The sequence below is a fragment of the Schistocerca cancellata genome, chromosome 7 (assembly GCF_023864275.1).
Source record: "Schistocerca cancellata isolate TAMUIC-IGC-003103 chromosome 7, iqSchCanc2.1, whole genome shotgun sequence".
In the NCBI taxonomy this organism is placed as follows: Eukaryota; Metazoa; Arthropoda; class Insecta; order Orthoptera; family Acrididae; genus Schistocerca; species Schistocerca cancellata.
In genome coordinates this window covers 436,452,083-436,479,231 of record NC_064632.1, presented here as the reverse complement: position 1 = coordinate 436,479,231, position 27,149 = coordinate 436,452,083, and the positions used below count along the sequence as shown (strand labels likewise).

The window sequence follows — 27,149 nt, the reverse complement described above, 5'->3', positions numbered from 1 at the left end:
TTTTTCCTTGTTTGCACTATTGTTTCTTGTACCGTAGTTGCAAAGACAGATTGTCATCTTACATCTTAACTGACACTGGAGATATCAAAATTTGTCATGGGAAAATGCTAAAACTTGTCTGGAAATATCAGGGAATTTCACTAGGGGGAAACTTGCGGCAATCCTGTGCTTGGCTCTGACGACTGTCATATTTTTTGGCTTGTCAAGTTTTTATGCAGGAAGACTAAATTCCATACTCTTGTCAACTTGAGAATGTTTTAATTACTGTGAAAACATTTTCCAGCAAAGATACTCATTATTGCAGCCATGTTAGAATTCTGGCAGCGGATAAATGGCGCCCAATCAGTCTTATGTAGACTGGAAAACCAACCTACTGTGGTTAAGTAGGAATTGGAATTTTAAATGTTGTTGTGGGAGACTTACACAGACTTTAAACGGGATGTTATGGTGCATCTTAACTCTGACTTGGAAGTGAGAAACCACACATTGAGGTAATCAGATCTGTCCCTGATGCAAGTAGATGAAGCCTATAAAACTGCCTACACAGCCCAGAGTTTGTTTATGATGGAAGAAGATGTCGCAGCAGTCAACTCCCTAGCAGCTGTCAGCTCCCTGTCACCAGGACATCACACTGCCTCGTATGGGATTCCCACTTGCTCCACAGAGCTGACAATCTAAAAACAACCACACTTTAGTGAAAGGTCATATCAATGGCAGCACTGTTGCCCAGGTGTAAACATTGTTTACTTCACCACTCAGTGCTTGCCCCCATTGACATGCAACATGCCACATGTGCAGCTAAAAGGGGCGCTTACAAGATATGCCCCTCCCTATTCAGATATATCACTCCCTTGGGAACTGTACTACAGAGGTATAGACTTCTCGGAATTCAATCCAGCAAATACGCCTAGGTATGTTCATTGCCAAATATCCTGAGACGTTACTCATTGACACAGATGCTTCTTTGTTACTGCTAAAGCAAACTCCTTACTCAAGTAAGACAGGCAGCCAGGACAAATCTTTGAGCCTATGGAGGTCATCAGGTGACCTTTCTAGGTAAAATACAATTGTAGCCATATCATTCAAGTCACTTGACCAGTAAATTTTCTAGTAGTAGCTGATCCCGCTCATGGATTTATGGTTCATGAAAGAGTATGCACCATGCAATCCAAAGGGCCTTCCACCACTTTAAAGACCCTCTGTGACAGGCAAGCTCAAATATTCTCACCTGGGTGAGAGCAGACAAATGATTTCAAAGCTCATGTTACTCTTAAAGTGACAGTAGCCTGTAACTGTTCCAAAGCTTCTTTGTTGCCCCAGGCTCTAATGGATGCTCTTCAAACATAACTGGATTGACTCGCTAACAGAGATGTAGTGCATATTCCTTGTAATCAATAAGCCACTCCACTGGTAACATTATTCAAACCCCATGAAACCTTAAACTTTATGGTGACTTCAAAGACACAGTCAGTACACAAGCAGAAGTGGAAACTTTAGAGGTCCTGGATAAATTCTTTTCAAAGTTAAGCCACGGACTTTATTCAGTAGAACTTACCTTGCAAAGTCATACTTTGAAATTTGTTTGGATACTTCATCACAAACTCACCTGGTGCTCAATACATGATGTGATCTATACTTCCATAATCAGCTACCTTTCAAAATCTCTTTGGCCCCTGCCATATTCCAATGGTTTATGGAGCAGTTACTAAATGTTATTCCAAACTGTGCTGCATACTTGGTGATATATTGGTGGTTGCAAGTGCAACTCTACATGGACTGTCTTCACAATCTCAAGCTTTTGTTCTAAGGGTTAGCAAAAAAAAGCACTAAAACTGCAACCTGCACAGTTGTTCTCTCACACAATCATCTTTGACAGAATTGGTATCCAAAACAATGGGCTCGCATCAATGAACCATTTTATCGCAGCTGTCACCTATATGAAAATGACGTCTAACACCACATTCAATTCCCTCTGTTGTTTTCTAGCACTTATATGTAAAATCCAATCGAAGGCTGCAGCCCTGAAGCACAGCATCATGACCACCTTTCATTGCGCCATCTTGGACGTGTTGGACCCACTGCTGGTGCAAGGTATCACCAAATCTCTCCTTTCTGGCTGGGCACTCCAGCATGAGCCTGCAAGTTCAGATGCACTCAATCTGTATCTAAGGGGCAATATCCAATAACAGGTTCATGTTGTGTAACATGGCCTCTCCACATGGACTTAGCAGTGGCACTAAAACCAACTTCACCTACTGTTTCCTCCATTCCCAGAAAACCCTCTCATCCTGTGCTGACTCTTGCAACTTCCATCATCCATCAAGCCTTTCTTGTCAATGCTCTTTGCAGCTAATCTCATGGACCCGATCCACTGTCCTTCCTGGTGGTGATGCCTCTGGACCATGAACTACCTATCACCTATGTTCCTCTGCCCCCAGTGATTGGTGCTGGGGGTGGTGGAAAGGGGAGGGGAGGGGGGGGGGGCTGGATGCATTGGTGCCATCTGACATCGCTACGCAAACAGAATAGCTGGCACAGTATTACTGCTAACTGATGTGGTGTCACTGCCCAGAGGGCACTGGTCATCAGGAGGTCCCTCTGATGGGACCACACATATAGTAAGTGTGCTACTGGTTTGGCTCAGCTGGTAATATTGTGGGCATTATTTGTCATAGGTGGAACTTTGATACTGCATGGCTCGAAGTGGCATTAGAATACAGACTTCATCACTTGCACTGTTTCCAATGAGCCTCCTGTATATTTTTCCAGGTGAAACTAGTTTTTACAAAACTTATTTAGATTTTTTCTTTATTTCCTGAAACACTTCAAATGCTAGGGTGACTTCTTCAACAACAACAATAATAATAATAATAATAATGATAATAATATTCAATAATTCTGTGGCTGACTCCTTTCTCCATTACTGTCCAAACTGAAATAGTTATACATATGCTATGGTTTCAAAATCAATGAACAGTTAAACTACAGCATCCCCTCTTTTCCATGTTGTATCTGCTAAAAGTAGTAACTGCAGGAATGTTACCTGCAAACAAAAGTGAGGAAATAATTTCACAATTGTTCTGTCAGAATATTCAATGAGCAGTGATAGATGTCACAAAAGGAAAGGTAAGTGTCAGTGCCATACAATTCATCTTTCACATATCTTGCTCAGTTTAATGCATTTTTCATTCACTATACAAAGTGAAAAAGTTCGGTTGTGTAGAAAATTTACATTATGATCTGTAGATCTTAAAATAAATCACAATACAAAAATATTAATTTCTTCATCTTAGTACAAATGATAAATTCTGCAGTATTGGGTGCATAATACATTACAATGCAGTTATATGTCATATCACAAGACCATTGAATTCTCATTGACAGTTGAAAGGCAGTGGCCTAAAAGGTTTCACAGGCGCATTGTTTTACAAAATATATGAGTTTACATTGGTGGTCCACACTGTATCTTTACAAATTGTGTATGATAACACTTATTAAAATGTAAAAGGTATATGCCATCACAATACATCTTGTAAATATGTAAAATTATTCATATTTTATGCTTCTCACATAAGAAGCCTGGCAGGAAGTTTTTACAGAGTTACAGTTCAAGACACTTTATTCTGGAAACAATGCACATGCTGTAGTACTCTGCACTTTGATGTGGCCCTCACAGAGTTACAAGTAGAATTCTTGTAAAGTTCCATATCACTCACTGAAACATGCTAGTATCTTGTGATGGTCACTATGTTGTTCTCCTGCCTTGTTCAGATTTGATTAATCCCATTTGAATCAAATACTTCAGATCTTGTTCTCTGTCTTCAGAACCTAAAAACATATTTGTAGGTAAAAGCAAAAGCTTTAGCAACAAAAATCACTTAGTTTGCAGTACACATAATCCATTATTGGAGAAAATTTTCAATAAGCAGTTAAATATACATTCTTTGATGGCTGTGTTTGGGTTTCAAATTTAAATATACAGTACAACATATGTCAAAGTTTATGTGTGAAATCTATGGGACATACCATCAGACTTCAACACCATGTCAGTTACACAATCCCATGGATGACAATATCAATAAATGTCATAATTATTACACAATCAGCTTAACAGGTCAAGCATTCAAATTAGTGAAAAGAATAATACACAGAATAAAATAAAAGAAAGTAAAGGATTTGTTAGATAACAATCTTTTAGACAGTTAAAGGCACTAGGAAGTGAATTCTGGTGTAACGTTTCAAATTAAAACAAGCAAGAGGAAACAGGAAGAATGGAAGACAAAGAAAAAATGCTTGATCAAAAAGGGCATAAGGTGAGAAAGCAGTCTTCCTCCCCTACTGGTAAACCTGTACCTCAAAGAAGTGATGATGTAAATATAAGTACAGTTTAAGAGTGAGACTAAAATTAAGGTAGTTGGAGTATCAACGACAATAAGGACCTGAAAAAATCACATCTGTTTTTAGCGAAATTTGTGTTTTTTCATTTTTTAATTACTTATTTATTTTTATAACTTTAAACTTTTTGTTTGTAAATGATTACTCATACAGATTTAAAATCTTGTCATGCTAGCTGCCTGAATATGAAGGCTTAGTGCTTGGGAACTGACTGAATAATTTATGTGGGAGCTTCTGGAATGGAATGTTTGCTTTTGCTACAACTTCAACTTTTTTATTCTGAAATGCTCTTTGGCAGATTTTTTCTTTTCATTGTATTTGACCTTTCAACAAAAGATTGTTGCTGTTGAGATTCAGCATCTTTTTCATGGCTCTGATTAATGGGGTTTCTCAACATAATTTTTTCCCTACCCAATTTGATAATTACAAAGTCTGCAAAGCATTGATTTCAACCTTTCATGAACATTCATAGCCGTGCAACCCATACTTGACAAAGTTACTTAGAGACTTGATTAGGTACTTGTCTATAAGTAAGACTGAAAAAACTCTGCTTGCACATAAGGGAAGAGTTTTGGTATGCTTGAAATACAATGGCAGGCTTTGTTTTCTGGTCACACTATAGTAAATGTAAATGTCCTGTGACTAGGGCCTCCCACCCGTTCGCCGGGTGCAAGTCTTTCGATTTGACGCCACTTCGGCGACTTGCGCATCGATGGGAATGAAATGATGATGATTAAGACAACACAATACCCGGTCCCTGAGTGGAGAAAATCTCTGACCCAGCTGGGAATTGAACCGGGCCTGTAGGATTGACATTCTGTCATGCTGACCCCTCAGCTATTGGGGGCGGACTCTCACTATAGTGCAGAGTGTAAACTTGCAGTTGGCCACAAGCATAATAAATTTTGAATTCTGACAACCAGAGGGCAGAGGAGCAATGTGGGCAAAGAAGCCCACATGCAGGGCAGCCAGCCTTCACCCATGTTCCGTGTTTCTGCAAAAGGAGACCTTGTCAGATGGTCTAGAGGATTGCCAATACATTCTTGTGTTTCATGGTCAACAAATAATCAAACTTTATGAAGCAATAGGATTAGTTTCTTCATTCACCTTACAAAAAGGAAAGAAAACAATGAGCAATGCACAACGCAAAAGATTCAGTAATGGCTACCATGCAATTTTTGCTGATGTTGGCAGTGTCGTAAATGAGGTAGTTCAGTCCCGACCTCTACCAGTAATTGATTCAACCACAGTCAAAGCCTCTGCCACCTTAAACTGTCACATTAAAATATATGTGTTAAATCAAATTTCACACATTTTCAGTATTTATAAGCAGAAAATAAAGCTGTTTCAAAGTATCTCTGATAAAATAGACACATCAAAAAAAGTCTTGCATCATCTCAGTTCTGAGAGTTCCAGAACCTGTACAGAAAATTGGAACAAAGAGCAACATAAACATCATTTCCACCCTTTTTATTGCTCATGAAAACCACACATTGCATGTTGTACCACCATACAGCAAGACCCCCAGAGGCGGTGGTCCAGATTTCTGTACAGGCCAGTACCTCTAATACCCAGTAGCATGTCCACTTGCATTGATGCATGCCTGTATTTGTCATGGCATACTATCTGTAAGTTCATCAAGGCACTGCTGGTCCAGATTGTCCCACTCCTCAATGACGATTTGGTGAAGATCCCTCAGAGTGGTTGGTGGGTCACATTGTCCATAAAAAGCCCTTTTCAATCTATCCCAGGCATGTTCAATAGGGTTCATGTCTGGAGAACATGCTGGCCACTCCAGTTGAGCGATGCCATCATCCTAAAGGAAGTCATTCACAAGATGTGCATGATGGGGTCACGAATTGTTGTCCACAAAGAAGATGAATGCCTCGCCAATATGCTGCCGATATGGTTGCACTATCAGTCAGCAAATGGCATTCACATATTGTACAGCCATTACAGCACCTTCCATGACCACTAGCAGAGTACCTTGGCCCCACATAATGCCACCCCAAAACCACAGGGAACCTCAACCTGGCTGCACTTGTTGGACAGTGTGTCTAAGGCATTTAGCCTGACCGGATTGCCTCCAAACATGTCTCCAACAACTTTCTGATTGATGGCATATGTGACACTCATCAGTGAAGAGAACGTGATGCCAATCCTGAGTGGTCCATTTGGCATGTTGTTGGGCCCATCTGTACCACACTGCATGGTGTCATGGTTGCAAAGATGGACCTCGCAATGGACATCGGGAGTGAAGTTGCATATCATGCAGCCTATTGTGCACTGTTTGAGCCATAACATGACATCCTGTGGCTGCACAAAAAGCATTATTCAACATGGGGGTGTTGCTGTCAGGTTTCCTTCGAGCCATAATTAGTAGGTAGCACTCATCCACTGCCCTTGGGCGGCCTGAATGAGGCTTGTCGTCGACAGTTCCTGTCTCTCTGTATCTCCTCCATGTCCGGACAGCATTGCTCTGGTTCACTCTGAGACACCTGGACACTTCCCTTTTTGAGAGCCCTTCCTTGCACAAAGTAACAATGTGGACACGATCGAACTGCAGTATTGACCATCTAGGCATGGTTGAACTACAGACAACATGAGCCATGCACCTCCTTTCTGGTGGAATGACTGGAAATGATCGGCTATTGAACACCCTCCTTCTAATAAGTGCTGCTCATGCACAGTTGTTTATATCTTTGGGTGGGTTTAGTGACATCTCTGAACAGTCAAAGGGACTGTGTCTTTTTTATACAATATCCACAGTCAATGTCTGTCTTCAGGAGTTCTGGGAACCGGAGTGATGCAAAACTTTTTTTGATGTGTGTAGCTCACCTGTGTGGAATTTGCTGTGAAATAGCAGTTGTTAGGTAATTTTGCTTTTTGAGGCAGAATTTGCAACTGTATTTGCATTTATCTCAACCTGTAAATTTTTAAGGTATCTGGTGATAACATTCACTGTTGACATTGCTGTCCTCAATGAAGCTCAGGAAGCTGTATACAATGGAATGAGAAGTCTAATGCTCACATAATATGCATTATATGCAAACAAAAAAAAAAAAAAAAAAAAAAGCAAGGAGGCTATAAGAAGCAGATGTAAAAATAAATCTACAAGAATGAAATATAGGCCTTGACTTTAGGAGCAAATTTCTGAGAATGGACATCTGGAGCTCCGTAACATACAGACGTAAATTGTGTGCTGGAGAAAAACCAGAAAAGAAGATAACTGATCCATTTCTACAGTATGAAAAGAACACTTTGATGATAACTGAATTATTTTGGATGTGGTGTTACAGAATGATACTGAAAATTAAATGGGCTGGTAAGTTAAGGAATTGGGAGGGTGCCCTCTGAATCAGTAAGGAAAGGAGTGTGTGGAAAACACTAAGAAAAAGAAGATACAGAATGTTGAAAGTGTCTTAAGGCATCAGAGAATATCTTCTATGGCTGGTCTTAGGTGGGCACAGTAGAAGAGAGGGAGTCCTGGTGGGTCACATTAAATCTGTCAAGAACGATGCATAAAAAAAATAAGGAAAATGTACCCAAGAAAAGTTATGAGGCAGATATGTTGGCCAGTAGTACACATTAATTTTGTCAATTGGCAGTACAAAATATTACGCCTCCTGAAGGCAATGACCAGCAGTTTTTTCTTCGTTTCTTATAATTACACAGTCCAGTCATATTATTGTGACCACCATCTACATTCAGTGTCAATGTGCAATAACCACTCTCAGATGGCAGGTGGCAGCATAGGCTGTAGAGAACATGTAAAGTGTGTCGAGGGGATGCGGAAGACAGTGCCGTCTTTTTCGTATTGGGGAAATTGAGTGATTTACCTAATGTCCAAAAGGGCATAATCATTGGCTCTCAGGATTAGCATGGAAGCATTTCTGAAATGACTAAGTTTGTAAACTATTTGCATGCTGCTGTGATTAAAGCATACCATGTGTGGCAAAATTGTGATATCCAAAACTGGTGTGGGACAACTTTGGTGCACCACGGGCAATAGATGACGAGTGAACAATGTCTGTGGAGATTTGTATGGGCATATTTGCCCACGCGCCTGTTGCACAACTGATTGCTGGGTTGAACCAAGGGGCAACCAATAGTTTCTCCTCAGTGACAATTCAGAAAATGTTGCTGCATATGGCCATCTGCAGCAGATGCCTGTTTCATGTAAACAGGTTGACTACTGTTTGTAGTTGACAAACGCTGGAATTTGCAGTCAAAAACTGCAACTGGATGTCCACTGAGTGGCAAGAGGTGGCCTTTTCAGATGAATAAGTTTTAAGAACTGTCGCAAGGGCCGAGGCCAAAGGGCATTCTCTCCATGATCTTGTCACTCTGGGAGGCACAAAGGATCAATACAAATATGCCCCCACCCTTGGGGACTATGTCTAACCCTACATGCAGTTTGTTTTTTCTCAGCACAATGGCATCTGCCAGTAGGACAATGCAATTAATCACACAGTTTTCAGCATACATGTGTGGTTCAAAGAGCACCATGATGAGTTTACCATACTCCATCTACATCTACATCTACATTTATACTCCGCAAGCCACCCAACGATGTGTGGCGGAGGGCACTTTACGTGCCACTGTCATTACCTCCCTTTCCTGTTCCAGTCGCGTATGGTTCGCGGGATGAACGACTATCTGAAAACCTCCGTGCGCGCTCTAATCTCTCTAATTTTACATTTGTGATCTCCTCGGGAGATATAAGTAGGGGGAAGCAATATATTTGATACCTCATCCAGAAACGCACCCTCTCGAAACCTGGCGAGCAAACTACACCGCGATGCAGAGCACCTCTCTTGCAGAGTCTGCCACTTGAGTTTGTTAAACATCTCCGTAATGCTATCACGGTTACCAAATAACCCTGTGACGAAATGCGCCGCTCTTCTTTGGATCTTCTCTATCTCCTCCGTCAGCCCGATCTGGTACGGTTCCCACATTGATGAGCAATACTCAAGTATAGGTCGAACGAGTGTTTTGTAATCCACCTCCTTTGTTGATGGACTACATTTTCTAAGGACTCTCCCAATGAATCTCAACCTGGCACCCGCCTTACCAACAATTAATTTTATATGATCATTCCACTTCAAATCGTTCCACACGCATACTCCCCTGGCCACCAGACTCCACAGATTTAAACTCAATTGAGAATCTGTCTGATTCGGGCTGTTCATCCAGTGAATCCTCAGCCAAGAAACTTAGAACAGCTGACCATGGCAGTGGAGTCTGCATGGCTCCATATTCCTGTTGGTACCATCCAGAACTTCACTGTCTCTCATCCTGCACATCTTGCAGTGCTCTGCACTGCACAAGGTGGTTATTCAGGCTTTTGACAGCAGATTACATTAATGTGACTGGATTGTGTGTATACATTTAAGACGACAATGAAACCTGTGTTCAGAACTGATGAATGAAAAATCTGATAAGGACGAGAGAAGGGCAGGCAAATGTTGCTCCGAACTCCAAATTAAGAAGTATTCAAAAAGGATACGTCTCTGAGAACTCCATGTCAAGAGAGGTGCTGCAATAAGGTGGAAGTGATACCAAACTACATTTGTTATTAAATTTAATAGCTTTGATGCAAAGAATGGATAAATTGCAGATGATAGCTACACATTAAAAGTGAATGTAAAGTATATAAATAAAAGATAAAGTTAGAAAATAAACAAAGAACAAACATATTTCTGGAGAGGAAAGAGGATAACAAGCAAAGTACAAAGTTGAACTTGCTATTTCTTAAGTGTTATGAATGGTTTAGGCATTCTGTTTCTATCTTCAGAAGGTTAAAGTCTTGGTGTTGGAAATTAAATAATTACCTGTACATAAAGATGACAGAGAGCTTGATACACTCCTGCTGCCTTCACAGAAATAGATATGTATGTCATCATTAGTTTTCAAATGTACTTCAGCATCAGTTTTATCTTTGTATTTGTTTATAATGCTTCTTAGTGTCCTTTCATGGTTTTGTTGTAGATCTGAGTATGGAAAAGATACATAAAGAAAATGTGTTACATATAACCACATGTGCATAAACACAATAGATTTCTGGATGTAAACAAAAGAAATCAGTGATTGGAACATAAGAGTAATAAACAGTGAGATACAAACCCAGACAAAAGAATAACAATAAATACAAAGGGAACCAATGAAGGAATATGCACAGAGAATAGTAAGTTGTCATTATAAAACATACAGACACTTCCAAAAACACAGGGACATGAGGAGAATGGGTAGTCACAATGAAGAACGGAAGCTCAGAACATGGAAATATAAAAGAAACTTATAGTACTGAAAAACAGAGAAAGGAAAGTAAAAAAAAGCCAAAATATTATCAAGGCCTTGGTAAAAAACTGTAAGGATTAAGGAATTACGAAAAGATTTGGAGGGGGTCAGAATGAACAAAACAGAGGAATATTAGCATTAGGAAAAAAGGGGATGGAATGAAACAAAGGATAACCAACTCAGGGAGAAAGTATTAGTGTAAATTATAACATGGCCAAACATAGAGTCTACAAATGCTTATAGTGGAGAGCAATGAACACTTTTAAAAGTAATTTTCTTATGAGTAATATGTTACACACACATTTTGTTTTCAAAAACTGTTTCATACAAACTATTAATAGTTTGCAGCATTTTTCATTTTATTGTACTGTTTTGTAAGAACACAAGAAAACAAACATGATTATTTTTCTAGTATTTCAAAGTGGTAACAAGTAGCAACAAATGGAAGTTTCGTATTATTGTTAAATATGCAGTTCCATACCATTTGCAGTAACATAATGAACATTGATTCCAGATGTGAGAGAGTTAAGTGACAATAATCTTATACCAGTGTACTTTTGGCTGTAACTCACACAATTATTTAAAACAAAATAATTATTTTTACAAAATCTCTATTTTCTTGCACATATTTGTTAACATTTTATTTGTTTATGTTGCATTAATTAGTTTACTAACATTGTGTTATTTATTTTCTGTCCTGTACTGTTATTGACTGAACAATTTTTTTATTTTTTATCTCATATATTCCATGTGCTATGTGATACTATTTGCAATAATATTTGTAAAATGTATTTTCATGAATCACTTGCTAATAGGATATTCAGAATTTGAAATTACAAATAAATAAAACTGAATGTCAACTTATGTGAATGTGTGGTGTCTGTTTTTTTGGACATGCCCAAAAGAAAAGACACCACACAGAATCCACAGCTAAATTGTAGGTGGCTTAGGCAGAAAGAAAAGGAAAGGGAAGGGATTACTGATGTCAGCTGCATAGAGACATTATGTGGAATTAGCATCAATGAGTGAAAATGGGTCGGCCGGTGGCCGTGCGGTTCTAGGTGCTTCAGTCCGGAACTGTGTGACCACTACTGCCACAGGTTCGAATCCTGCCTCGGGCACGGATGTGTGTGATGTCCTTAGGTTAGTTAGGTTTAAGTAGTTATAAGTTCTAGGGGACTGATGACCACAGATGTTAAGTGCCATAGTGATCACAGCCATTTGAACCATTTTTGAGTGAAAATGTGTACCAGACTGGGATTCGAATCTGGGATCTCCTGCTTACTAGGCAGATGCATTAACCTCTGCGCCATCTGGGACACAGTGTTATCACAACTGCACGGACTGTTTCAACATGCCTCATGGCCAAATCACATTCCCATCGAGCACCGCCTATCTGCAGCCCTGTCCATTTCCTCCATGCTCTCTACTTTCAGTTTCACGCAGGTTGTTGAGTGTACTTGGGCATCTGCACTGAATAAAATGGATCTCCATTGCCCATCTAGGTGAATCAACTGTATGAATGTGTGGTGTTGTGGTGTTTGTCCTTTTGGACATGTTGGAAAGAGAAGACACCATGCATTCATATAACTGATGCACCTCAATTGGTAATGAACCCACCACCTTGAGTGCAGATGCACAAGTACGTCCAATGACCTGCAGGAAACTGAGAGCAGCAAGCATGGAGGAAATTTACTGGGACTGGAGATAGGTAGTTCTTGGTGTGAATGTGGGTCAGCCATGAGGTGTGCCAAGATAGTCCGTGCACTTGCAATAACATTGTGTCCTGGATGGTGCAGTAGTTAATGCATCTGTCTTGTAAGCAGAAGATCCTGCACTTGAATCCCAGTCAAGTACACATTTACACTCATCATCACCGATTCCATGTAATGTCCCAAAGCAGCTGACAGTGGTAATCCCTTCCCTTTCCCTGCCTTTATCCCCCCTCCACCTTCACTTTACATATAATGAATGTCATCTTGTCAATTTAAATTGTTGTTAAAGAATAGCATCTGTTTCATAGTTGTGTGGTCCTTATCATCATTTCACCATCATTGACATGCAAGTACCCAATCATTTCATCTATTTGATACACAAAGAAAGTTCTTTAATTATAGTAACACACTAAGAAGAAGTTCTTGACATGGCAGCTCAAACCATTATAAATACAAGGACATGCTTAAAAGAAAGATCTCTGAATGTTTTATATGAAAACTCAAAAGTTTTTTAAACAAATCAAATGTTAATATTCTACACAATATAAAATTTCCTGGCAAATTTAAAATGTGTGCCGGACTACCAGCTGAGCTACCCAGACATGACTCATGACCCGCCCTCACAGCTTTAATTCTGCCAGTAACTCATCTCCTACCTTCCAAACTTCACGCAAGCTCTGCACCTTGCAGAACTAGCACTCCTGGAAGAAAGTATATTGTGGAGACATGGCTTTGCCACAGCATGGGGGATATTTTCAGAATGAAATGTTCACTCTGCAGTGGAGTGTGCGCTGATATGATGCTGGCAGATTAAAACTGTGTTCCCAACTGAGACTCAAACTTAGGACCTTTGCCTTTCACAGGCAAGTGCTCTACCAACTGAGCTACCCAAGCATGACTCACAACCCACCCTCACAATCCACTCTCACAGCAAAGGTCTTGAGTTCAAGTCTTGGTTTGGCATACAGTTTTAATCTGCCAGGAAGTTTCATATCAGTGCACAGTCTGCTGCAGAGTAAAAATTTCACTCTGGAAACATCCCCTGAGCTGTGGCTAAGCCATGTCTCTTCAAAATCCTTTCTTCGAGGGGTGCTAGTTCTGCAAGGTATGCAGGAGACATTCCGTGAAGTCTAGAAGGTGGGAGATGAGGTACTGGTGGAATTAAAGCTTTGAGGATGGGTTGTGAGATGTGCTTGGGTAGCTCAGGTGGTAGAGCACTTTCCCGTGAAAGGCAAAGGTCCTGAGTTCAAGTCTTGGTCTGGCACACAGTTTTCATCTGCCAGGAAGTTTCATATCAGTGCACACTCCACTGCAGAGTGAAAATTTCATTTTGGAATATTCTACACTTTATTCTACATGTCTACATATTACCAAAACTTAAAAACAGCTTCAAGGACATCACTGTGATAGGGATGAAGCAGTAAATGCAGAAGTGAGGTTTTGGCTCTGTCAATAGTCACATCCTGCAGAGATGGTGTCAACAAACTGGTCTCTCATTGGGAGATATGTGTTAATTGCCAGGGTGGCTATATTGAGAAATAAATATGTAGACATGAAGAATGAAGGTGTAAATTGCTAATAACATTTGTTCTACTTAAAAAGCTTTAAGAGTTTTCACACAAAAAATTCAGAAGCATTATTTTTCAGCATGCCCTTGTACCTACCTTTCTCACAAATGGTGTGAGATTTTAATGAATATACATTGAAGAAAGCCTTTCCTGAAAGCATATGTCTGGAATGTAGCCTTGTGCAAAACTAAAACATAGAGGAAAAGTAGTTCCAATAAGAGGAGAACAGAAGCTTTTGAAATTAGGTGCTACAGAGGAATGCTGAATATTAGAAAGTTTGATGGGATAATTTGTAAGAAAATACTAAGTCAAACTTGACAGAAAACAAAAATTTTGCCATTGCTTCATCAAGAAATCATTACTCTGGTTGTGAACGGACGCATAGGGGATAAAAATTGTGTAATAGAGGTCAAGACTTCACTGCAGGATCTCTTAATCTGGGCAGTATGTAAACAGGTGAAGTCAACGCACATTGTAGTAGTTCTGCAAAGATTAAGAGGATTGTACAAAAAAGTCAAGCTAGGGATCTCCATCAAACCGGTTTTGGAGAGTAGACCAGAACAACAACAACAACAACAATAACAGTGTTATTGGAATTAATGTCAGGTGTATCAAGATTTGCCATTACTATATAAGTTTGCAGACTTCATGGCGGTTGTCACTGAAGGAAAATCTTCTACATTGTTAGATCACTTCATGTTCCTATTCAATTTGTTCTTGTACAATCAACATTTTTACATCACTGTGACCGAGCGAGGTGCACAGTGGTTAGCACACTGGACTCGCTTTCAGGAGGATGACTGTTCAATCCCACGTCCGACCATCCTGCTTTAGGTTTTCTGTGATTTCCCTAAATTGCTCCATGCAAATGCTGGGATGGTTCCTTTGAAAGGGCATGGTCAACTTCCTTCCCCATCCTTCCCTAATCCTATGAGACCTATGAGACCTTCCCCCAAAACAACCCAACCCAACACGACTGCTTGGATCTTCAAGATCTTGTGTTCCAGGTTAGTTGAACACTGTCAAAGACTACTGCCATGTCCACTTATAAAAGAAGTTTTTCCTTCTCTTATTCTGAAGAAGTGGGGTTACTGGCTAAAATTCTTTCAGTTACTATTAATACGTAACTGTCATTGGATAGATAGCAAAGTAGGCTGAGCAAGAGAGTAGGAATGTTAATCAAAATATTATCATCATGCTGTAGCATTGGCTGTCTGGTTGATATTTGTAACCCTCACACACCATGGCTGAGTATTTACTTAATTGATTAGGGGAATCCACAAAGTTGAAAGCCTATAGCTTCCTCCTACATTGAAATTATATTCACTTTTGTAAATTTCTCAGGTTTTCCTTGATAAATGTTGCTTTCCTGGGCTAGCAGATGTACACTGTTGAAATTAACACCCTTTCTGCAGTTCTCCTGATATTCTGTTACCATTCTTTTCATAAATTGTTTTAACAATGTACGAAAAGACAGACTGCTTCTTACTGTAAAGAAGACACGTCAAGTTGCAGATGTGCACAATTAAAAGACACATATTGCTTTTGGCCACAGCCTTCATCAGTAAAACACACACACACACACACACACACACACACACACACACACACACACACACACACACACACACACAAAGAAAACTGCGACCGCCATCTCCAGCGTCTCGAGTCGGAATGCAACATCATGTGGGATGCAAGCAGCAATCTGGAGGGGCTGGGGAAGGGGAAGGGAAGGGATACTTATGTACAGACCACTGCTATCCCTTCCCCTTCTTCACCCCTCCAGATTACTGCTTGCATCCCACATGATGTTGTAATCCAGCCTGAGATGTTGGAGTTGGTGGTCGTGTATGCGTTTGACATGTCTTCGTTACAGTAAGTAGCAATCTGTCTGTTCCTACATTGTTGATATTCCTACCTGGAGTTTCCACACTTTGTTTTAACCACAATACATTGTTTTACCTCCTTCTTGTTCCATCCATATATACTTTCCAGCCACACATCACACTATCTGTACAAGAGGCATTTCCAAAGAGTGAGTACTGTTTTTTTCTACCACCCCAACAGCACTAGTGTCACAGTTTTACACATTCACATTCATCTCTCTGAATTATTGTCTTTCCACTGATGCCATTGCAGTTGAATTGTGTTCTGTTCACATTTGTTAGTGATCATTCAAAATGTTTAAGACAATCTCTGAGCCTGTCAAATATGAAGAGCATTCTGTAATATGGTTGTTGAATGTGAAGAATGCTAAGCCAGCTGAAGCTCACTGTCAAATTATACAGATTTATCATGCTAATGTAATAACTCATGGGACCCTGATAGAGTGGCTGACACAATTAAAAGATAGATGAACCAAAGTCCATGACAAAGCATGGAGTGGAAGGCCTCCTGTAGTCAGTGATGGTTTGGTTGGGAAAGTGAATGAGAAAATTTATGAAAACAGATGGTTTATGATAAGTTTCCACAAATTTCAAAAACCGTTTTGCATGAGATTGTCACAAATAACTTAAATTTTTGCAAGTTGTGCTGCTGTTGAGTTCCAAAAATTCTTAAGGATTTCCATAAAATGAAGAGACTTGGCAGGGCTTTGACATTTCTTACCTGATACAAGATGAGGGAGATGAATTCTTAAACGGAATTGTGACCTGTGATGAAATGGGTCCTTCATGTCTCTGCAGAATCAAAACAACAGTTGATGGAGTGGAGGCATTCATGATTCCCCAAAAAACAAAAGTTCAAAACAAAATTGTCATCACAAAAATCATGAGCACTGTGTTCTGAGACAGAGAGAGCATCCTGCTTGTTGAGTTACTTCCCAGAGGTGAAACCATCATATGGTACAATTCTGTGAAGTACTGAGAAATCTTCAGTGTACAATCCAAAACAAAAGGTATGGAGTGCTCCGTCAAGGCATTGTTTTGCCTCATGAGAACACACATCAACATTCTACTGGTATCACTCAAAACCTTATTGAACAGTTCGGTTGGGAGCAGTTCAGTCACCTGTTGTATAGCCTTAATATCATACGTTCTGACAGCCTCTTGTTTTTGAAGTTGAAGTGTGGTTTTGGAGGGAGGTGCTTCGACACCTGATGACTGAAAAAAAAAAAAAAAAAAAAGCAGTATTCAGCAGTGGCTATCCTCACTGGTGACATTTTTCTATGAAGAAGGCAGAGAAAAGTTTGTTTCCCACTATGACAAATGCCTGAACACAGGTGGAAACTATACAGAAAAATAATTTAAGAGATGCTCTTACTTATAAAAAGAAATTTTATTTTGAAAAAAATATTTTTAGGACGTTCTTTTTCCAAAATGGTACTTATTTTCTCGACATACCACATACCATTTTCTCAATAATTCTGCTTATGTGATCAGCAACTCTAGCATCAAATGGTAGCCTAATAGTGAGAAGGTGGTTCATCATTCATCTTTAAGCATTTACACAATGGAAGCTCCAGGTAGGAATATCAAAGATGTAGAAAAAGACAGATTTCTACTTACCATAAAGAAGACACGTCAAGTTGCAGATGGGCACTCTCAAAAGACACTCACATAAAGCTTACGGCCACAACACCCCCCCCCCCCCACACACACACACAAGCAAGCAAGCAAGCATGCCTTACACACACACACATGACTGCCAACTCCTGCATCTCAGGCTGGAATCGTTCCAGCCCAAGATGCTGGATTTGGCTTTCATGTGTTCATGCGGTGTGCTTGCTTATGTGAATGGTCTCTCTCTCTCTCTCTCTCTCTCTCTCTCTCTCTCTCTCTCTCTCTCTCTCTCCCTCCCCCTCTCTCCCCCTCTCTCCCCCTCTCTCTTTCACTCTCACTGATGAAGACTATGGTCATAAGCTTTATGTGTGTGCCTTTTAATTATGCCTGTCTGCAATTTGATATGTCTTCTTCATGGTAAGCAGCAATCTGTTCTTTCCTACATTGTTTAAGCATAATTAATGACATTTTGTTTGAAAGCCCTACCTACTGACAAACCTACATAGATGCTGGCCTTTCATCTCTCGTGTAAGAAACAACTCCAATTCCAAGATGTTACTGTCACTGATGTGGGTTGTTCTGGGTTGGATAATAGTGCAAAGTTGCATCTAAATGCTCCATACATATGTGACCTGATTGAGTTATGCCTGTGATCAAGCTAGGATTCATCTTTTGTTACCAGTAGCAGTTGAAATTTTTATGGAACATTTTGAACAACAGGCAATAAGTAATGCACCGCTGAAGCTTTCTTGGCACCACTGAAGCCTTCTTGTTAGCCCGACTATGTGGATGACACATTTATTATATGGCCATGCAGCAGAGTCTCTCAGATCCCACAATTTCTTACATGTGATTCATCTCAAAACCAACTTCAACTTGGAGATAGAGAGTGAGGTCAATCTTCTGTTATGGGGTGTTACTTTATAGAAGATATGACATTACTCTAGGACACAGAGTGTATACAAAGCCTGCAAACACAAATATGTGTTTTGATGCCACTTTGTACAAGCACCCAGCCTAGAAGCAAGTAGTACCCAACACTGTCTTCATGTGTCGTCCACATCAGTGACAATAACAACTTGAAACCAGAGTTTAATTTCCTAAAGAAGACACTGAAGGCCAAAGGCTATGATGATTTGTTCATGATTGGTCCATATGATGATTTGTCCATTTTCAAATGAAATAATATTAACTGTTCTGACTAGATGGATGAGGACTCACCTTCGCAGTCTGTTAGGCTACCGATCGTTACTGGGTTACTGACTGCATTGGCAGAATTTTTTGGAAAACTGGTTTACAGACCACATTTTTCAACACAGAGCAGATAACTTTTTCTGATGCAAAACAGACAAACCTGATTACCTTCAAGCTGTGGAAGTCTATGAAATGGTGTGTGGCTGCAGAAAACTGCACATAAGTGAAACAGACAAGACATTAAGGTAACTATTAAAGAGCATGACCACCATATGTGGTTGAAACAAAGTGTGTAACCTGTGGTAGTGAAACATGAGGAGACTATGACCAATAAATTATTTTACACTATCTATGTGTGCTGTTCAAGGAAAGTGACATTTATAGAAGGAAAGTCCAAGGAGCAGTTGAGATTTACAAAGTGAAATGTAATTTCAATAAAGGAGATGGAAATAGGCTTCCAGCTTCATGGATTCCTACAACCAAAGAAGTAAATACACAGCTACAGTGTTCAAAGTACACAAACAATCACCAGGAAGTCATCACTCTGGCACAGCAATAATATTTTGATTAACAGTCCCACTCTACTGTTCGGCCCATTTTGCTATCTATTCCATGACAGTGGCCCACCCATAGTAGCCAAATAAATTTTATCTAATGACCCCCACCTCTTTATCATAAGCATGGGGAGACCCCCTTTTATGGCAGGAAAACTTCCTTTTATAAGTGCATACAACACTGGTTGCCGACAGTGTTCAGCTAACATGTAAAATAAGAAGGTCCTAGTGGTGAAGCCAGTGCAGGTGTCAAAATGTTGAATTGTACAAGAAGAAATTGAGGAAGAACATAACATGTCCTGACAACCTTGAAGAGTTCATATTAATGTCAGAACAGTGAGATCTTCAGAGTGGTCTTGGTGTAGTACAGTTAAAAGAGGAGTGAAAGCTAGAGGAATTTTCAGATCTATATCTACATATATAATCCGCAAACCACTGAAGTTCATGACAGTTAACACCTCTACTAATATATAGTGTAACTGTTGCCCATTCTGTCTCTGCTTTAAAGTCCTATAAGTGTGACAACATACAATAAATCAAAAGACAAGGATTTTCTTCTTGAAAGTTCCTGGCAGATTAAAATATGTGCTGGACTAGAACTTGATAAGAAACCTAGCCTTTTGTGGACAATGATGTCACAGACTGAGCTATACAGTCACAACACATTACCTGCTTTCACAGTTTCAATTCTGCCAGCAACCTCGTACTTTCCCTAGTTTTAGTTTTTCAGAAATTTTCAAAGCTAAAAATTTGCTACCCTAGATCCAGATTTATCTTTACTGTAGCTGAATAAAATGCTGATTACAGAGGACTGAAGCTTTAATGAGAATTTGATTTATATGTTAGACAGAATGTTCTGTCATTTGACATGAAATTAGTATAGAAATAAATTAAGCACAATTTTCATTCCTATGACTGCCCATCTTGTCAGCTTGCTGCACACAAAAGTACATGTATCCTCTGTTCTCATTTTTCATCCAACTCCTTAACTTATTTACATATTCCAGAGATGTCGTATTGTGGGAGCTATGAACTACCACTAATATAATACAGTTTCAAATTTCCTGCTCATATGTTGTCATCTTTTGCCTGAGAAAAGCAATCAGCTCTGACACATATGAAGCTGTTGTGTTTTATGAATTTTTCACCGCAGTATGTGGGTACTAGTTTTCTGTTATAAAGTTTTCCAGCTCATAATACTGGCATTTTTCCAAAGAGTAAAATAATAATTAAACAATAATGGACCAAAATAAAACAGGAAGATAAAATGCCCACTGGGTTCTGTCCATAAATTAAGCAATGAAACAATGGAAGATGCATGAATTCTCTTGGTGTGGCACAAATAGTTAACTTTGCTACTAGGGTACAGAAAAGCTCAGCATTAGTGTTACACTGTGTACTTGTGGACACTGACAGAGAAAAGTGGACAGTATTTGTAAGAGATCTTTGTCTTCCTGGTTAGTACTGTCAGTTAATAAAGCTAAAGGCAGGCATGGTAAAATATAAACAAATTGCAGGACTCCAAAAGAATCTTCCCAGAGCATAAAATACATACTTTTTCTAGGGCATTGTCCAATCACACCTGGAATGAAGTGTATATTAAAAATATTGTAAATGCTGAGTTTTCTAGATTGTGCACATTGTTTGAATTAATTTTTGAGGAGACATTTCCAACAGCAGCCATAGAACATCCACAGGGATTGGCAAATACTGTAAATGACTGTTTGTGTAGTACTGCAGAGACACTGCAACTAAATTCCCTAAAACACATGTAGCACCCACAGTGACTTACACGTCAAGTTGGAAATCCTTACACTGCCTTGCCTCTACATTCTGGAGACTCTAAAATTCTTCAGAAAACACATAGTGCCAACTGACCCCAGAGTCGTAAAAAATAGTGAAATATATGAACACAACACCAGGAAAAACGCAAACCTGCATGTTATACATACAAACACTCAACTGTGTAAGGAGGGAGTTTTCCACATGGGCCTCCAGCTGTTCAACAATCTTCCCACTAGTATTAAGTCCATCGAAGACAACATAAAATTTAGCAAAGCCGTGAAGTCATATTTGTTGTGTCACTGTTTTTTCTCTGTAAATGAATACTTAGAACAATAATCTTGCTGTTTGTGTTAAATTGAAAACATTGAGCAATATAATACATTAGGCTACTATAGGCTTACGTTAATACATGTTAACAATGTTAAATGATATTTTCCGACATCTGCAACACACTGTGTACCATCAGATCACATGGAATAAATAAATAAATAAATGATGTTGTATCCCACAACAGAGTCTTGCGCAAGAGAGCTGGAAGCTTTTTCCCTGCCCCCCCCCCCCCCCCCCATCCCAACCACATTAAAAGCAGTTAGTTTTTTGCTCATATTTGCTGTTTTCTGTTCAGATTAACTCTTGCATGATATTTTGTCAGTTTATTGATCCAATAATATTATGTCTTCAGAGCTTTAAGTTAGGAAGGTAATACAGAAATTAGAAAATAAGATTAAGTTTCATTCTCTGTTCTGAAGGTGAGCATGGAGAGCACACAAGCGCAGTTAACAAACATACTAAATGGGTCCTTTAGTTCAGGTATTTTTTCAGAGTACCCAAAGCACATGAGTTGTGCCCTCACTAAAGAAAGGTAATTTGAACAGTATTGAAAACTACAAGCTAGTTTCACTACTATCTGCATCCTAAAAAATTACCGAATCAATAATGAAAGACTAAAGAACTACATGAAAAAATACAACCCTTTTATCAAAGCACACTTTGTACCATATTAGCGAATATAGAGCTCATGAAAGTTGTACTTGAAGCTCCTCATAAGGATGACTGTGTTACTGGCATATTCATAGGCTTCTCCAAGACTTTTAGTACTGCTGACCATAAAGTACTTCTAAACAAGCTAGAAGCTTTATGTATAAGAGGAATAGCAAATAAGTGGCTCTAATCTTACCTGGAAAACAGGGTGCAAGGGTTAGAGATAGTTCTCACATCTACTGATGATACATATTTAGTAAAACAACTGTCAGGTAAGAAAAAAAATAGATATAGATGTTCTTCAGGGTACTGTGACGGTCCAATTCTGTTCTTAATCTACAAGGGCTATCCAGAAAGTAACAGACATTTTTTTTTTTAAAAATTAACAATACAGAAAAACCAAATTTTATTAAATGCATTTTAAAGGTACTCTCTTAAGCTATTTTTCTACACAGCCACCATTAAAACTGTGACACACATATCATATTTTGGCACAAGTTTTTCAGTACCATCTCTGTAGAAATCTGCAGCCTGTGATTGCAACCACTGGTTTATACTGGCATGCAATTCAGCAACAGTATCAAAGTGCTGTGTAGTGAGCCATGTCTTCATTTCTGGAAAGAGGTAGTAGTTGTTCTGTTGTGTAGTGAGCCATGTCTTCATTGATGGAAAGAGGTGGTAGTTGCTCAGTGTCAAATCGGGGCTGTATGGTGGATGATAAAGCACCTCCCATCCAAAACCCCTTGGAGCTCTCAGGTACAGTTGTCCGTATGTGGACATGTGTATTCATGAAAAAACACAACTTTTATGCTAAGTTGTCCTTGATGCTTGTTTTGTATCACCTGCCTTAACTTTATCAGCATTTGGCAAATTCACATTGGTTTGAAGATTTTTGCTAACAAAATCGTAACCACAGAATGCACTTCACAAGTGGCAGAATTTTCTATTGCAGCGCATATTTTAACACTTCACAGAAAGCAAAGAAGCAGAGAAACAGACCATACACTATCACTGCTGGATGCATAGTGAGTGTAGGAATGTTACAGCATAAAGACGGTGGCTGTAGCCCCACCCACTGCTGCAGTAGACAAAATGTCTATTATCTTCTGGGTAGCCCTCGTATACCAATGACTTTTCAGACAGTATAAGACATGGACAAAAGTTCCCTTCACTATGTCAAAGTCACTGATAAAACACCTAAACTGCTATTAGAGAAAGCAACTGATACCCTGAAGGATGTTTATGATTGAGCAATATATAATACTTTAATGTCCCTCTTAAGGGACACAAACATTATGTGCTTAATAGTAAAGAGGGAAAACGATTCTGTTGCATTAAGCACAGATGATAAATCTATAGATTTTGTAAGAAGCACAAAGTTTTCAGGGATGAGTTTTGATCATAAATTAATGAACAGACAAAGAAGCTGGCAGCAAAAATGTCATTAGCATGTTTTGTTCTTAGGGATCTATCAAGAGTTTGTAACAGCCATTGCCTTTTGGTGACATATTGTACCTACATTCACTCAGTTCTTGGCTATAGGATTCTTTCTGGTGGTTGATGGAATAAACATGGACACAATTTTTAAACTGCAGAAAAGGCTGCAGGAATAACAAGTAGAAACTGTAGGTGGGTTTCTTGTAAAAAAGCCTTACAAAACTAGGTATCTTCACTGCAACAAATGTGTACACCTACCACTCTGTTGTATGTATCAGGGAAAACATTCTACACATAATCATGGAACCAGTGCCAGTTTGGAGTTAAATTCCCCAAGGAAAAATAAACGAAGAGCTCAAAACAGCATTTTCTATGAGAAAATGAAATTGTACAATAAATTGCAAAAGGAGATGATAAATAATATTAAAATATAGCTATTTAAAAAGGTAGCTAAAACATTTCTCATCAGTAATGCATGCTACACAATCAAAAATTTTGTAGAGGACTCAGAGTAGTGGTTAACAATGAATGGTGGTAACTACAACAACTTATCACAGGACAAAGCTTTTACAAGAGAATCATGTACTAAGATCTGCAGTGAATGATAGTGATGTCTTGTCATTCTTCTGAGTTCAGAGTCTCACTCATCATGGGGAAAGACATGAAGATGTGCATGGGGTATAGTGGAATGTTTATGAGCCTGGTGTCAGTTTTATGAACAGACTGGATTTAGTGCTAGAGGTATATAGCAATGAAGAACCAATCAATGCTTACATTACAAGTTGTCTGGAGAAAACTGTGTGTATGTCATAGCACTCTGTACAATAGGGACAGCCAAGCACTCATCCTATCCTTACAAAAGGATGCTTATACAGGCAGAGTTCAGTAAGCACTACTTCTTTCTTTTTTTCTGAAAATAGGTTGGTTCTATTCAGGATCCCAATGGACCACATCATTTCCCTGTCTTTTTTTATATTTTTATTTTTTTAAATATTTTTTTCTACCTAACCCTATTTTCAAAACAACCTCTGTTCAATGTAATGGCCTTTTGTCACCTCACTGGGAAAGTATGTATGCCCACATGATACCACTCTACAGGTCGGCATCAAAGACATCTTGCTGTGTCAATAACCTCCCTTTGATCCACATACTGATTCACACAAAATGTACCCTTTATTCGGCTAAACACATGGAAGTTGGAAGGCATGAGGTCCAGACTGTAGGGTGGATAAGGATGAACAGTCCAATGAAGATTTGTGAGCTTCTCTGAGATGTGCAGACTTGTGTGAGGCCTTGGAGAAGTAGAAGTTTATTTGCATTTTCCTGGCAACAAACATGCTGAAATCTTTTCTTCAATTTCCTGAGGGTAACACAATAAACTTTAAAGTTGATTGTTGCACCACAGAATAGCACCATGACAATCCCAGATCTTCACCATGATTTTACTGACTGAGGGCATGGCTTTGAACTTTTTATTCAGAGGAAAGCTGGTGTAACACCACTCCGCAGATTGCCATTTTGTTTCCATTTCAAAGTGATGAACTCATGTTTCATCACTTGTGATGATGATAAAAAAATTGTCACAATGAGCCTTGTAATGCACAAGCAGTCCCACACAGATGATGCTTCATTGCTCTTTATGATCTTCTGTTAGGCAGTGAGGAACCCAGCACCCAGGAGGCACAGACTTTTGAGTACCTTAACAGATGGTACTGTGTCAGCACTACCAAAAGAGACATACAGTTGAGCAGTGAGGTGTCTGATCATGAATCACTTCAAATGAGAGTGTCCACAAGTTGCAACATTGCAGGAGTCACAGCTGTGTGTCGCTGACTGGCACACAGGAGATTGGACAGGCTTGTGCAACCTCATTGCAATGATGACAGATGTCTCGCCCAGTGACTCATGATGATTTTGTTCACTGCCAGGTCTCTGTAGACATTTGGCAAGCAACCACAAATATCTGTAATGCTCTGGTTTTCCACCAAAAGAAACTCTATGCTTGGAGCACACCACAGTTACAGACATCATTTTGAAGGCTGTGTATAGTGCCACCACCTACTGGAGCTTCAAGAACCTGTAGAGGCTAAGGTGGGAATATTCCACGATGTTCCACAATAGATTTTGCACTTTTTTTAGCCAAAACTGGCAGAGAAAAAAGTTGTGTTGCATTGCTTATTGAATACTCCTCATATATTCTGTGTGTTCATACATTTTTGAGCTGTTTATTTTCATTGTGTTATCATGGCAAATCCTACATCATTGTAAGATGGTCCCTGGATGAATGAATGAATAAATAAAATAAATCCTGCTACTCACTGTTAAAGGTCTGTATTTTCCACTATGTTGCAGTAAATGTGAAGTATGCAGTATATGACTAACACAAATTTTAAAGATAATATGTTGGGTATTTTGTAGTACCATCTTCAAATAACTGTTTCAATCTTACTTACTGTGTAGTTCAAAAGAGACTACAATTTCAGTTTCGTTGACAGGACTCATCAGTGGTTTCACATTGGAGGAAGTCATGTCACCTTCACCGACACCTTCATCATCATAATGAATTACATTTTCTCGTACATCATTTTTTATCTGCTGTTTTTTCTGATCAGTGTTGTGGTGATGTTTATAAATAAGAATAATTCCAGCCAGAACTGTAATTTGAAAGAACCTCATAAGTATAATTTTTATAAATAAGACTAAAATGTAGTTACAGACAGGATTTCACTTAATATGCAAATACAAGGTTGTGCGTTGACATGTACTTACAAAATTCTCTAGAGCTTCCACCATGTCCAGTGGTTTAAAATCCATGAACATCTGGCTCAGTAGTCTTCAACCACTGTCTAGTGTAAACTGTATTTTGGTTGCTGTTACTGTCCTTACATAGCTATTCTGCCTTCTGTGATGTCACTGGTGCTCACTCCAGCACCATATAACGGAATTTCTTCATTGCATGACCACTACACCTGCTTCAGTCTTCTGATAGCCAGGTCCCAAACCATGCTTAGCTGCAGGCCACCAGCTTTGTTGAGCATGTTGACACAAATTTTTATCTCAGTTGTTTCTTTTATTACACTACCCCAGAAATTCTTAGTCTGTGCGATAACAGACATTTCATTGATCGCCATACAATGTCCATTTTTTAGAGCTTGCCCTGCTATTGCTGATTTCTCAGGGTACCAAAGGTGAGGCTTCTTTCATGTTCTACACAGGTCTGTTCAATAGTATGCACCCACATGATATTTTATATACTCCTGGTGTTCTGAGGTCACATCATCAGAATGTGCTTAAATAAATCCACAACAGTGTTGTCAAATAACTGGGAGAGAAGCTCTACAGAACTTTTGATGGAGGAATGTGCATGAAGATTCTATAGACTGCTCTCCAAATTATTTGATGACAATGTTGTGGATTTATTTAACCACAGTCTGACAGCATTGTAAATTTTTTGCATGGTAGAGAATATTTTAACCAGACAGATAGTGTCATGCTGTGGAGCCTATTAGCTCCAGTTGTATCCATCCTGTTTACGGAGTATTTTGATGTTATCACCCTGGACACCACTCCTGCTTAGTCTTGTTACTTTTATCATTATGTCAGTGACATATTCATTGGATGTGAAAAGTTGGAAGAATTCTTGGACCAAATCAAAAATATCATGTTCATGATTGAGACAGAGAGAAAGGGTACCCTGCCATTCCTTGACATCCTTGTCTG

At 39.2% G+C, this 27,149-nt stretch overlaps 1 protein-coding gene across 1 annotated transcript; it reads right to left on the bottom strand.

Annotated features, from left to right (window-relative positions):
- Positions 1–3,745: 3,745 nt before the first annotated feature.
- LOC126092816 (putative neural-cadherin 2) lies at positions 3,746–25,958 on the bottom strand. Its single transcript, XM_049908544.1, has 3 exons — positions 25,883–25,958; positions 10,230–10,388; positions 3,746–3,828 (listed from the first exon to the last, which is right to left on the bottom strand). The coding sequence occupies exons 1-3, from the start codon at positions 25,956–25,958 to the stop codon at positions 3,746–3,748; spliced, it is 318 nt and encodes a 105-aa protein (XP_049764501.1).
- Positions 25,959–27,149: the final 1,191 nt, after the last annotated feature.